This window comes from Haliaeetus leucocephalus, unplaced genomic scaffold (assembly GCF_000737465.1).
Source record: "Haliaeetus leucocephalus isolate CR32 unplaced genomic scaffold, Haliaeetus_leucocephalus-4.0 Scaffold339, whole genome shotgun sequence".
NCBI lineage: Eukaryota > Metazoa > Chordata > Aves > Accipitriformes > Accipitridae > Haliaeetus > Haliaeetus leucocephalus.
In genome coordinates this window covers 3,225,536-3,240,062 of record NW_010972775.1, presented here as the reverse complement: position 1 = coordinate 3,240,062, position 14,527 = coordinate 3,225,536, and the positions used below count along the sequence as shown (strand labels likewise).

The 14,527-nt window shown below is 36.6% G+C and overlaps 1 protein-coding gene across 3 annotated transcripts in view; it reads right to left on the bottom strand.

Annotated features, from left to right (window-relative positions):
* Positions 1-14,491, bottom strand: part of SCAPER (S-phase cyclin A-associated protein in the ER) — a 170,718-nt gene extending 156,227 nt beyond the window's left edge. For 2 of the 3 annotated variants that reach the window (XM_010571655.1, XM_010571656.1), the window contains exons 1-4: positions 14,132-14,210; positions 12,611-12,686; positions 8,339-8,456; positions 1,121-1,191 (exon numbers count right to left, since the gene is read on the bottom strand). In XM_010571655.1, the coding sequence (XP_010569957.1) occupies positions 1,121-1,191; positions 8,339-8,456; positions 12,611-12,686; positions 14,132-14,193 (327 nt within the window). In that variant the 5' untranslated portion in view covers positions 14,194-14,210. The other variant, XM_010571658.1, reaches the window with a different exon arrangement.
* Positions 14,492-14,527: the final 36 nt, after the last annotated feature.

Genomic DNA, 14,527 nt, shown 5'->3' with positions numbered 1-14,527 from the left:
CTTAATTGTACCCACTAGGAATGCAGTTTCTACAATATAGTTTTAGTATAGCTATCCCACACACAGCCACTGAATAACAATCAAGTATTCTCCAGAAAACTCAGTATTTACGTAAACCCAAGAGACTAAAATAGACAGAACCCAAACTATGTAGCACATTACTCTTGCATCCAAAAGGTTCTGAGGGTAAACCCTTACAGGGAGCCCCAACTACATCAACAAAATTCCACCAGGATACAGAGTGTCTGTAACATACTAGTACATGAAGAGAAAACACAAGGTTAATAGTTGCTAAACTAAGTTGGGAAAAGAACGCACCTATGTTTTAAAGATGCAAATACACCTCTAAGGAAGCAGAATTATCCCCCCCCCCCAAAAAAAAAAAAAAACATCTTCCATATGTCATATTATCAAACTCTGACAGACTGTCTCAAAATACTAAATGGCTAAAGTCATACTAATGGCTAAATCCATTAATCAAAGCAAAGCAACTGTTAACAATATTAAACATGAAGAAAGAGGTATTACTTTATTAATGTAATAAAGATTGTCAGTGACATAGAAAAAACATGAATAAAAATAAGAGCAGTTTCTTCTTGACACTTCTCATTCAGACTTGCTTTCCAGTTGTGGCAGTACACTCGTGTGTCCGTAACACCAGTCATAACTCTCGGAAATTTTACTCACCTGGACTAATTTTTTCCAAAATAGGATATACTGACTTCAGCCAGTAACACATGAGGTCAAGAAATACAGCATTTCCTTAAATTAGAAAATGGCCAGAAAGGTAGCCTTTGTTTAAGCAGCATGCTTATAGGGAGAATATCCTGTATCATTTTATTGAACAGCACTTTCCTTAAAGTAACTTTAATGCCAAAAAGTCATGCATCCAGAGGTTAGGAAGTGCTAAAAGTAAAGGCTGAGGAAGATAACCTAAATTCTGGCATTTTTTAAGTTCTGAATACTTGACTTTGAAACCTGTATGCTTTAAAAATACAAAAACAATAAAAATACAATGCACCGTTTTATATATGTATTATACAGCCAGTAATGTATCAGTAATATCACAAAACATTTTTATGTTGTAAATTTTATGTCATAATAAAAAATGAGCAGATACCTGTTTTGCAGTCTTGTGTGCTCCTTGAGCCACTCTCTTTGTTTTTCCACCAGCTTGCCATTTTGATTTTCCTGTGTTGTTTTAATCAACAATAATGATTTTAATTAGATAGAGCATTCTAAAACACGCATTATCTCATCTTGCAATGTACTGATATAGGCACAATTGATGAGTTAACAGGTTTGTGAAGTTGTACATTCCAAATATATATTCCACAGTTCAGAACGTGGATAATGCCAGAAAACACACAAAAAATGAATAAAAATTACAAAGAAAGGCAAGAATTACAGACTTCATTAAACAAAGATAATCTACCTTTAAGTGCTCAGTGCCTCTGAAAATCATATCATTACAACCTACATGTCAAATATGATACTAGTTTTCTATATAGATTAAAAAAAGTCTGCTCTTGAATGACTGTTCAATCAGATATTACATAAGTAAAACAAGGCATATCTTTCTTAGGAAAAACAAATGTAGTAATTTAGTTTTTCTCAAACTGTTCACACAACCTACCAATAGATTTACGTATTTTCTGCCAAGAAAGATGGGGAAAAACAGAACTTAGAACTGGATTTAGTTCATCTACATTTAGGTAGCCAAAGGAAGAGAGAAAAACGTTCACAGAGCATGAGTCAATCCCCTTAAGATCTGAAATGCCTTCTCAAATGTAGCTGTCTCCCTCCACTGCTTATATAAAGAGACTTTAGCAACTATGCTTCCAAAATCAGTTTAAATTCCCACAGTCAGAAAGGATGATTTCAGGTCTCCATGCTGTGGTGGCAGCAATTTCTTAACTGATTAAAAATTATCTTTGCATAGATAAATTTGTGTTAGCCTAGACCTACCTGACATGTTTGCATTTAATCTTTGAGATTTGCTCAGGGGTAATTTAAAAAAAAAAATATTTTTTTTGAAGTTTTATTCCTTCAACTTAGTATCTAACTTGCACAACATGAAAATCACAGGATCCAATTACCAAAAACATAAGACAAAATACTAACTATGGCTAGAGTACTCTCTAGCACGGATTACATCTAAGTTTCAAGATTATGTAGCTGGATGAAGCCAAGCAAATAAATGCATTAGTTGAATACAGTTCCTTCCTAGACCATAGAGATCATTCTTGAATTTCAGAATTGTCCAGCTGAGATTTTAACAGTTCTTAGGCCAAACTCCCTAACACAGTCCAGCTGTTTTACATTGCTCTGACTATGTACAGCAGCTGTAAACCTGTCTTAATCAAGCAGTTGTACAGCTGGTTTGTACAGCTGGTTTGCACCACTGGCTATTCCAAGGAACAAGGCCTTTAATTTTAAAACAAATTAAAAATTATTTGCTTCATAATTCATTTTTTAAATGCTACCTTAGCCAGAACAACAGCTACAAATTAATATATTAAACTCAATTTAGCAGCACTCAGGAAAAAATCTGATTCAGCTACTGTAGGTATAAAAACTTCCTATTCACTAAAAAGCTTAAACTGCAGATTAGTTCCATGTCAGAATTATGATAACTGAAATATTTCAGTCTCCAAAGTCTCTCTTCTGACATGATTTACATTCTGCAAAGACAAGATTTTGAACACAATGGCATACAGAACTTGCACAGTGAAAAGGCTTACAAATATGGGTATGTTAAAATTAAAAAAGGGCAGATGAACAAAAAACCCAGTTGCAGTCTCTTTAGATTCTACAAAAAAGAGAATACTAATCCATCATCTAAGAACTGGGAAATGTCTGAACAAGTCCCCTGTAAAGACAAAAGCAAGTTTTCTGGCACTTTCTATATAAGGCAGACATTTAGAGAAAACTAAACTTATGTAAATACCAGGTTTTGCAAATTTAAAAGCAAATAGTGTGTGGCAAGGACTAATTTTTTCTTAAGGTGTATGGGCCAAAAAGTTTTGTATTTCAGCAGCAGCCACATTTCCAAGCTTTATTGTTCTTTTTCTTCTACTAAGAGCCTCTAGTTATTAGAAGACATCTTCCCTTCTGCTTTTGTCCTTTTATATTCACAAGTAGTAACAATACAAGAGCACTGCTCAACCATTAGGCATACGTTCAGTGACTACTGGTATGTAACTACAGAATACTAGCATTGCTATGAGATGCACAGGAACTCAATGACATACAAAGGGCATTACCTGCTAGAAATTTACTGAATTTTAAGGAAAGAACAATAGTGACCAAAGATAATAATCTCATCAGCTATTAAGTTGCCAAGGTGAGATATATAAAGTAGCAAAATTTTGCAGCATTCAGGGAGCTACAGTCATATTTTACACTTGAAGTCCATTTCCTGTCTCGTAATTAAATATGAAGCACACAGGGTTTATGATTTGTCAAGACTTCCTGTCACAAAAAGCTGAGGTGCTAATATCTCCAAAAAAAAAAAAAAAGCCATTGATAAACTATTTTCAAAAACTATCTTTTATACTAACAATCTCAACAATCATCCCTCACCTCTCTCTTCTGGATAGTTTTACTGATACGAGAAATGTGGGAATCACCTTTAAATTTAGTAATTAATAGCAACCCTCATTTCTGTTCTCACTACGGTAGAGATCAACTGCTGATGTGTCTTTTCAGCGTCTTTGACACTGTTCATCATCAGACCTTCAGCAGGAACAGTAACAATTTTCAGTTAATACTTCTTTTCATCTCCTTGAATGAATCTGAGGATACAATTGGGTGAGCATTCTGCTGTTTTCCTCCAGTTCTTATACACAGTGTGAGAAATCTACTCTGTCACCTCTCTTCTTCCGTATCATCTGTAAAACCTGTAAGACAGTCAGTCTACATTATAGTGCCACTGCTACATACAACCAGTCTGTACTCTGGAATCCATCTTACTAGCCCAGCTGGTGCAGTTGCCCATCTTAAGAAACATTTTTGCAAAAATGAGGCTTGGGTAAGACCTAGTTGCCTGGACCTCATTTAAAGTAAGGCAGAGGCATCTGCCTGGAGGAAGCAACCAGATGAGACCGATTATTTTTGATCCCTTAATTGAGGACGCATATTGAAGTTTCTAGTATTATTATAAACTGTATCTTTTTAGAAGTTTGTAGAGCAGTAGTAGGTACGATTTTTCTAACCGTACAACGCTAAGGATCTGGAGGCATGAACATCACCAAAATTCTCCATGTTTTTCCACCTCCAGATTGAATTACAGCAATGCATTTTGCACAAAATTACTTCTACAAATCACTGTCACTGTCTTATCCAGAATATAATGGCCCTGTATTCACCTATCAGCACTAGACTGGATTCCCATTCATTTCAGTGAAATTCAAGGTTTGAAACTTGTGAGCCTTAAAGATACCCTTCCCTTCATGTTATATCCTGCCAGTTACGATCAGATCCACTGTTGCTAGGGCTTACACACAATGTTTTCAGTCATGACTCTTACAACTTCCTTACTGGCCAAAGAGAGCCAAGTTTCATGACTTTCATCACATACTGCAAAACCTTTTTACTCCATCAGACTCTTGCTAAAGCAGTAGATTATACTGCACGCTCGCCAAAGTGTGCCAGGTACCTTTCAACCAATAAAGTATGTTTCCTTACCCTGAAATGCTTACTCTACAAATGAATTCTATATGGCAAGAGTCCAAATGATTTTAAACAAATAGGAAATAAGAAGGGAACAGTTACAAATACAAGATTCTTCCAATTTTTTGGACACATCTCTTAAAAGTTCCAAAGGTACCTTACCTTCTATTAACATTTAAATGTCAAGCCTCTGGGATGTTTTAACTGTTGCTAATATCATAGCTTCGATTTTATAATAAAATTTGTGTGTAGTGCTTATCTGCATGCGGTGCCTCAAATTTCATGCTAGGTATATAAAATAATTACATCAAAAAAACTCTGAAATCCACTATTAGAATGATCACAGCTTTCCAATGTGGGCAAGATCTAAGTGACTCCAACAGGCAATTGGTAGCCAGAGGTCTGGAATGCAAATTTAATTCTGGAGACAGAGTATCAGACTAGTGAATTTTTCACAGTTATAAGACTCTCACCCTAGGACACAAAGTCAACTGTACCGTTAATTAGTCTATCCAGCAGAATCTGCTGCATATTCATGAATTCTGTGAAGGAGTATTTTAATTTCAATAGCTGAAATGTGTTAACAGTCACGACCTCTTCTAGACCACTGCCACCATGCTTTGGATTTTCTCACGTCATTTATATATATGTATATTCGTAACAGGAATTTCAGATCTGACATAACAAGGGTGCATGCTGCTCCAAAACATGTAACAGAAGTGTGACCTGCCATTCCAGAAATCTCTCTCCTTTTTAAGGAAATATTTCTTATTGACAGGAATTATGTATTAAGGATTATCCATTAAGGAATTATCCATTAAGGAATTAGCAGGTTTTGATCACAGTTCTTTTCCTTATTGCTCTTTTACCCATGTCCTCTATAGAAAATACACAAGTCTTTCAGACAAAAAGGTAAATGGTAAGAAGGACATAAGCATACAATTTTTAAAGGAAATAGAAAAAGAAAGGATACAAACTGAAAAAACGAATCCAGCATTTTAATTTATCAACCCTCTATAACACTACCACTAGTAACAGCAAATGCCTATACCTCACTGTTTCTGCAGAAGAAAAAAAAAAAAAAATCTCGTAATGATTAACAGTATATAATATAAAATGTTAAATCACACACTGTTACTGCCAAAGCAAGACCTCTGAACATTATGAGCAGAAGAAACTGCCCAAAGACAAAATTCTGCTTTGTAGAGAAGAGTTGCAGGATTGGCTCAGGCAGCCTGAACCCTTGGCCTGATTTACACAACCCCTGAATGAGTTAGAACTGTCCTAATTCATAATATTGTTGTATCATTCCTCAGGGACAAAATACATATTGGAAGATCAGCATAAAATGAATCAGAGCTCACTGACACCAACATATATACCCTCCATGCCAAGACAAGGGTCAAGAGAAAAAGGATCTGGCTCTGCCACTTTCATTAGCCACAAGCTCCTTTCCACAGGGAAATTTTCCATCAGGCAATTATCATCAGATCCTTTGTATTGTGCAAAAAGGTCAACCTATGATTTAATGAAGAAATTTTAAAAAGAAGAAAGCACCAGTGACAGAAAGTTTAAAAATTACAATGGTGCTAATACAACCAAATTAAGGAAATGAATATAGCTACTTAGATTTTAATTATCATACATAACAACTTTTTAATGAAGGCTAAAAATTCACTTTTACATTCATTCTTCATGTGTTGGCAGAAAATGTTAGAGCAAACATTCATCTACAACTCACATACATACACTCGTTTTTAAGGGAAAAGTGTTACTTGAAAGTTTCTAAAAGACTATTACAAACAAGGCAGTATTCAAAAAAAGCAGACTCTTTAAACAGAAATTGAATCAGCTCACAAGTAGCTCAAAAATACTGTTACAAATACACTCCATGTTCCTTTTCCATATTCTCATTCATATTACTACCTTTCCCAAAAGTGTAATTCAGAATCTATAAATACTTTGGGCCCCATTTCTATTCTGCTTAAATGACGTATGTGACTAGTTCAATAATATCAATGGATCTACTAACATACTCAAGAACATGCAGGCAAATGTAAGACTAGCAAATAGATAAATGCATCTTCTGGAGACAGCCGTAAATGAAGCTGCCACAAGAACAAAAAACTGGCCCACTTAAAAATCCACGTATTCATGATAATAAACTGAGTAGCTGTTGCATGTGATCCAAAGCTGGGAGGTATGCATTCTACTTAGATTATGCTCAAGTCTTAAATTATTTCCATTTTCTCTTCCTACGTGTAGCTAACAAAGATTCACAGTACCTGTTTTTCTGCTGACCAGTTAGTGCTTTCTAAAAATGCCACTGCACAAAACGTCCTAAGCTGGGACAATACTGAACTAAAAGGGTCAAAACCTGAAACCAAAGCTTGTAAATGTGGACACTTGTAATTAGGCTTAGGATGTTTAGCTGACAAACATAAGTTAACTGTCATCCTGCTTGTCACTGTTCAACAGAGGTACAGCTATGGCTTCTGAACTGAATGCAATTTCCTTAATGAAACCTGCACAAATGTCCACGTACAAACATCTAAATAGGTTTTCAAGCAACCCTTTGCCTTCTGTGACTTTAGACTTTTCAGCTTTAAAAAAAAAAAAAAAAAAAAAATCACAAATATACCTTAATGCATAAGGCAAGGCAAAGACAGTTTAAACTTTGGGTCAGTTTGCTTCAGACATACGGTTAATGATCTTGTAATTTAGACATAACTTTTCATAGAAATATCTTTTTCACTGGCAGAATCACAGAACAGCTGAGGTTGGAAGGAACCTTTAGAGATCATCTAGTCCAGCCTCCGTGCTTAAAGCAGGGTCAGCTAGAGCAGGCTGCCCATGACTATGTCCAGTCAGGTTTTGAGTATCTCCAAGGACAAAGACTGCACACAGTTTCTCTAGGCAACTTGTTCCAGTGTTCAACCACCTTCACAGCAAAAAATTTACTTTTAGACACTCCTGCCTAAGTCTCAAAAGCAGCAGCACCTGCACAGGGACATGTGAGCTACAAAAATACTTGAGATTAAGCCCTCAAAAACAGCATTCTGACATCTGGAACAGCTTGAGCAGCTTAAAAATTAAAATCAATTGCTGGCTCCTTAAGTCATCATAGCACAAGAGAATATTACAACAGTAACAAAACTGTTCCAAGGACTTGCATTATGGAAAACTGTCCCCACATATCCCCTTTAAGTCTTAAAGTTCTTCACAGATGTTTACCAAAGACTGAAGTGATACCAAAAGAAACTTCCAAACTTATTTGTTTTAGAGCATAGAGAGCAATTTGTTAGATTGTTCTAAGCCATCCCCACAATTCTGAATTCCCAAGTTACAAGATATCACTTTAAGACAACATTATTATATTACACAAGTATCTTGATAGTATCAGCAAGACAACAGTCTTAGATGTTGCTTACAGACAAAATGAAAACAGTTTCTAATCTGTCGTGATGAAGGTTTTATAAAGTGAACTGTCAACTGCAGGGTGCATTTTGTAAAAAAGCTTTAAAATTATACTATGTACACTAAACATAACGACTTATTTTTTTATAGAGAAACCCTATGTAAGAAACATGTTTCCAGGTGAGCAACTCCAGTGGACAAAGGGATGGAAGTAGAAAAAGCTGGTGGAAGACTGCTGAATACATACCATCATCTTCTTTGTTTTCCAGTGGAACGCTCCATGCAATTAGGTTCCTTGCTGTACGTCCCTCTTCTGCAACTATTTTCCTCACTTTGTCATGGCTGTTAGAGCGTTGGAAGGAAGCCTGAAAATAAGAAATACAGGGATGGGGAAAAAAAATAAATATATATATATATATATAAATTTTTGGTTCGATATGTTGATTTCATCCAAAGTAGGGTGCGCGGGTACTAAATTTTCCTCAAATACTTGAAACAGGTGTACATATTCATTTTCCCAAACATTTTTCTGCATAAGCAGATTGACTCATTAACATGACATGAGAGTTACTACCCAGCCCTCAGTATGTGTATGTCTACACCACACATTTTTAACCTCCATTTAATTGATTGTCAGTGCTGCTAGAGCATCACAGTAGACTTCACAAACGTTTTAGTTAGCTTGTGTTAATTAGAACTAATTACTCAAGATAAAAGCTGCAGGAGACCAAAACACATGTGTTAGCTGACTGCAGAAGAGGCTGTGTTCTGGTTTCGGCTGGGACAGAGTTCATTTTCTTTCTAGCAGCTGATATACTGTCATGTTTTGGATCTAATATGAGAATAATGTTGGTGACACACTGCAGTTTTCAGTTGTTGCTAAGTAGTGTTTAGACTAAGTCAAGGATTTTTCAGCTTCTCATGCCCAGACAGCAAGAAGGCAAGACACACAGGCAGGACAGCTGACCCAGACTGGCCAAAGTTATAGTCCATACCATGGGATGTCATGTGTAGTATACAAACTGGGGGGAGTTGGCCGGGGCGGGGGCACAGATTGCTGCTCGGGAAGTAACTGGGCATCGGTCAGCAAGTGGCGAGCAACTGCACTGCGCATCACTTGTTTTGTATATTCTAATTCTTTTATCATTATTATTGTAATTTTATTATTATCATTATTATTTTCTTCCTTTCTGTTCTATTAAACTGTCTTTACCTCAACCCACGAGTTTTACTTTTTTTTTTCCCCAATTCTCTTCCCCATCCCACTGCAGGTGGAAGGGAGCGAGCGAGCGGCTGCGTGGTGCATAGTTGCTGACTGGGCTTAAACCACAACTGCCTGGAGAAAGGCATGAGATTTATCGGAACTACCTGAAATGTGTAAAAAACCCACCTCTCTTTCACTGAGAAGACAAAAACCTAGAAAGTATTTCCTGGCAACTGAAGTTAGCTGTTATTACTAGAAAGCTGCAGCTGTTCAAAGACAGAATGAGAGACACTGAAGATGAACTTCACCTACCTAATAAACATGTTTCTTTGCACTTGCAAAATACACCATCGCAAGACATTTGAAACCAAATATATTAAGAAATATTTTTATCAACCAACAGATGTCAATTAGATAAAATCTTGCCTCTTCTCCAGTGTATCAAGTTATTCCTCAGAAAATAATTTGAAACAAAGCCAAACTATATACTGTAATGATAAATTTATATACCGTGATAGCACAAAACTGCTGACCAAGTTATCTTTAAACACTGACAAACTTAACCACAAAGAAGTTACATAAATCTAAATATTATTTCAGGCACAAACAGACTTATTTTCTATAGCATTAATCAGAAGACACATTTTTCCTCTTTTCATTCTTACCATTGTATGACTCAAGCCTGCAACCACTTAGTTTTATAGTACTAGTACATATTTAGAAAGAAAATACAGTAAAAATGAATACAGCAGATGAGTGGCTATAATTTAAGGTGGTAGGAAACGCAAGACAACTGAGAAACTGTTTTTACTTCAATGCTTATATAACAGTATTTAACTTCGGTTTCTCTCATCCAGATGTCCCCAATTGCATGTTTCAAAGCTGCAGTGTGCCATCTAGTGCTCCACAGACCTACCTAGAGATATCACCACATAATACAACGAAAACAAAGAAAAAAATAGCACTGCTATGTAAGTGAAGTTTTGGAAAACCTAATGAAATAAATAAAGCAAATTATATATTTTGGCCCAAAGAAACCCAAGCAAAGCATGTAAAAACCCAGGATCTGTTCTATGTAATTAATTGCCTATTCTTGCTAGGAATTTTTAGTAAGATGACTATTTCTGCTGAATCAAGTTTGGCTGGGGTTTTTAATCCCTTGTTGCTTAACAATACACTTTCCATCATTGATCTAAGAGTTAAAGACCCACGAATGTCACATAACTGTTTTAAAATCACTTTAAACTACTGTAAAAACTCCCAGTGTAAATACTTGTGGTGGCTTACTTCAGAACAGAGTCAAATAATTTTAACTTAATCACCTCTGAAATGTGTCTGTCTTAAACCAAAAGAAGAATATTCAGACTGCATTTTGCATTAATTTATTCTCAAATCTTCAAAAATACCCAAACATTCATCTTAGCTGGAAGTAAGGCTAATCTATGGCATCCCTAACTGCCAAAAATGAATAAGTAAACAAATAAATCTTTCCTCATGTATTGCACCTTTTCTTTCAAATCCTTCACCAGCGGAAAGTGTTCATTTGGCACAATCTACGTAATATTTAACTATGGCTTTCCTACAGCATAAGCCTGTTCATTCTTGCCATACATGGAGGACTTGGAAGTCATCTGAATGTTTTTCTTTCCTATTATTTTTCATGCTGTTATGTCCCATTTCATCCTTCATTGGTCTTCCTATCTTCCAGGCTTACCATCCCTATTCCTTTAATCTTTTTTCTCATGTTTTCCAGATCTCAGATTTCAGGTTTTCTGAATCTGAGCACTTATGATTTTCTCTGCCAGATGGTCTCCAACTGATTCACATCTCTCTTTGAAACACAACATCCAGAAGCAGATTCAAATACTTCAGTGAAGACCTTCTGAACGTTAAACACTGCGGACAGGTTATTCACATCTTACAGATGATAATCCCATTTAATCATCTCAAAATGATGCATGGGGTGGGTTTCTTTGCAATACGATATTACCTTTTCATCACTTACGATATAACACATGTATCATGACATATCACACATAAAGTAGCACAACTTACACAGTCACAAAATAACAAAGCCTGGAAGGAACCTCTGCAGGTCTCATCCAACCCCCAAGTTCCTGTCCCCTGTCAGATCAGACCCAACTCTTCCTAATATATAAGCAGAATTTCTCTTGTTGCGCATACAGAATCTATAATCCCAAGGTTCCCTTCTGCACAACTGCTGCCAAGACAGTTGTTTTTCATCCTTATTTTTGGAGATCATTACTCCCATGTAAGTGTAAAACTTTCCATTAGTCCAGACCAAACAGACATTTAAAATTATTTATTTTTTACAAGCCAGAAACGCTTACAAGGAAAGCAGAAGTATCTCAACATGACATTTCCAAGTACTTTGTATCATGAAACTCGAACTTGACTTAAAATTCTAGTCTCCATAACTTAGATGTCAGTCAAAAGAAAACAACAAAGCCTTAAAGGAGGCCTTAACGGGACAGTTAGCAATAATGAAATGTACAGCCACAGAGAAGTGTAAACTATTGTGCCAAAGGCCATAGTGGGTATCAACACAGTCTTTTCATTTGACTAGACAAGAGTAAGCTTTATGCCCTCCTTCATACGAGTGAAATGATACTGATACATAGGTTTTTGTCCGCCCCCTCAACCAGAATCCCTCCTATTTGCTACTTAACTATCCAAAGAAGTTATCTTCATCAAAGTGCTCTAGACACAATCATGTTAGGCAAAAGGAGTGACTACAAATTTGTTTAGCCTTAAGTAGCAGATTTTTGTCATTTAGTCTGTACTGCTTCTTTGCATGGCTGTGAATATTAGAGGACCTTTTATGAGGATTCTTGTTTTAATGGTGTTCATATATATACACACATTGCCATAAACAAACCCCCCAGTTTCATCCATTGCATTCTCAAAGAAAATGACTTCAGCTCTAACCTCAGCTACTTCAAAGACCACCACTCTATTAGTGTAACCAAACATTATGGTCTTACACTAGAGCACAGGTTGGATGAAAGCAGTTTAAAATGGGAATCAGCTGAAACAATGTCTTAAAGTGCAAATAAACCAATATAGTAACACAAATAGAAATGATACAAAACAAATTTCTTCTACAGTAAAATTCATTTTTGAAGGTTTCTCATCATGGTGTTAACAAATTAAGTTGATCCAGTTTCTAGAATCAATACTTTCAGAGAGAAGGTACAAATGAACTGATCTATCAGTATATCCCAAAATGAAAAATTAGTTTTTCTTGCAGTAGGAAAAATCCTACCACACTGTTACAGCAGCTGAATGTCTTACCATCATATTATAGCCTTCCTCCACATCAACAGGCTCACTTATTACGTTTTTGGACGACCCCATTGAGTTTTCATACCTGTGTCAAAATAAATGCAATTAATTATTTTCACATAAACCACTTCTAAAATTAATTTTAGCTTCTTAGCAGCATTTATGTCAGAGACATCAGATGATCACAGTAAGCTTTTCAGAAGATAGTTTTATTTGTTAAGTGTTTGCATTGCTCCTTAGTAAAAGTAGCCAAGGGCCCAAAAAGAAAACAAAAAGAGAATGACCATACAGAAAAATGTAAATGTATATGTAGTAAGATAGTAAACAGTACACAGAATATTAAAACTTTAAAACAAATCATTGCATGGACTGCTCTGGAATAGTGAAAGGCAAGCAGAATAATCTTTCCTGTGACAGAGGACCGGGCAAGTTGGTTATTAGTTCAGAAAGAAAAATGAATCAGAGACATACTAAGAAATTGGTATCAGATAATTAGTGGCGAAGCAAAATAAAATTGAAAACTTCTGTCCTCATTTTGAAAAAAAATGTGACAGTTCCTGTAGAAGTCAAATCTGAGAAAGGGAATCCTTTTATCCCATTTTGAACTACAGAACCATTGCAACAAATGCAGAAGTGCACAGGACTAAATATTTATAGGCTTATCAAGAATTTTCAAAACAGCGATAATTCTGAAATAAAATTAAACCCTTGGCTTCATGGTTGAAATAAATTCTAGCCAGCCACTATTAGAATGCGTACGCTCTCCTTCAACAGTTCTTATTCTTCTGAAGAGCCAGACACTAACCAGAAGTTAAAAACACTTTTAAATTATCAGAAGTTAGGTAACAGAACAAGGTTAACCTTTAATCAGATCCAAAGTCGGATTTTGTTGGTCTTTATGACATTAATGACACTGCTCCAAGTGGGCTGCTCACTTGTTCTCATATTACATCTTGTATTCCTTGTAAATTGCTGATTTTTCTAAAAGTAAATAGCCAAAACCTATGTCAACAAACAGGCAGTTGTTAGGATTTGCACTTGTTTGTATGCTTTAAGACAACCTACTGAGCTTAAGAAAACTGAAACATTCTGCAGCTGGTTGAAGGAAGCAAGTTTTTGAAAACAAAGTAAGATTATCTTTCAGCATCACTTCAGGCATCAGGATAGGCCCAGCATGAGGAGTCTTCAAACACTGAGGCATCTTAGAAAACTGTGCTTTTGCCCACCAACTTAACTTGATTATAATCCAGGTGTAATAAAAGCTCATTAAATTGACATGTATATTCGAAGAAAAAGCCTGAGGGTCCAAGTATTTTCCCAGTACTGCAGTGCATTTGGAAATAATTTAAAAACAAGAATCTGTATTTAGAAAAATGTGCAGAGAATACAAGCCCTACCCCCGAGTATGCTGCAAGGCCTACTATACTGTCAGGTTTTGTAACCATGGTTTTCTCTCTGACAGCAAAGGAAGACCATCAGTTTAAACTATGAACGCCGTTAACAGTTTTTAAAATCCAAATACTTACACACCTTATGGCGGTTTTTAAGAGTTTACAGTAAATTTTCTCAGGATGCGTGCCCCACCCTCCCATACACACAACTTCCACACCGCAAGAAAGGCGGACCTGCGCAACTCAAATTAACAGCGAGGTTTACAAGCACGGGAATCTCCCGCTGACTGAGCAATTCCAAGTTTCCTCACAGACTTCGTTCACGACTGCGGGCTTGGGCGGGAGCGACGGGGGAAGAGACACTTAGTGGGAAGGGACAGGCCCCCTCCACCACCACCTGGCTGAGGCAGGGCTGCCGCGGGGGACAACCCGGGCGGCTCCGGAGCCCCGCTCCAAGGCAAGGCGCTCCGCCAAGCTCACCCACACGGCGAGGCCTATCTGACACCCACCGGGCCCGCTCGCCGACACGGGCTTT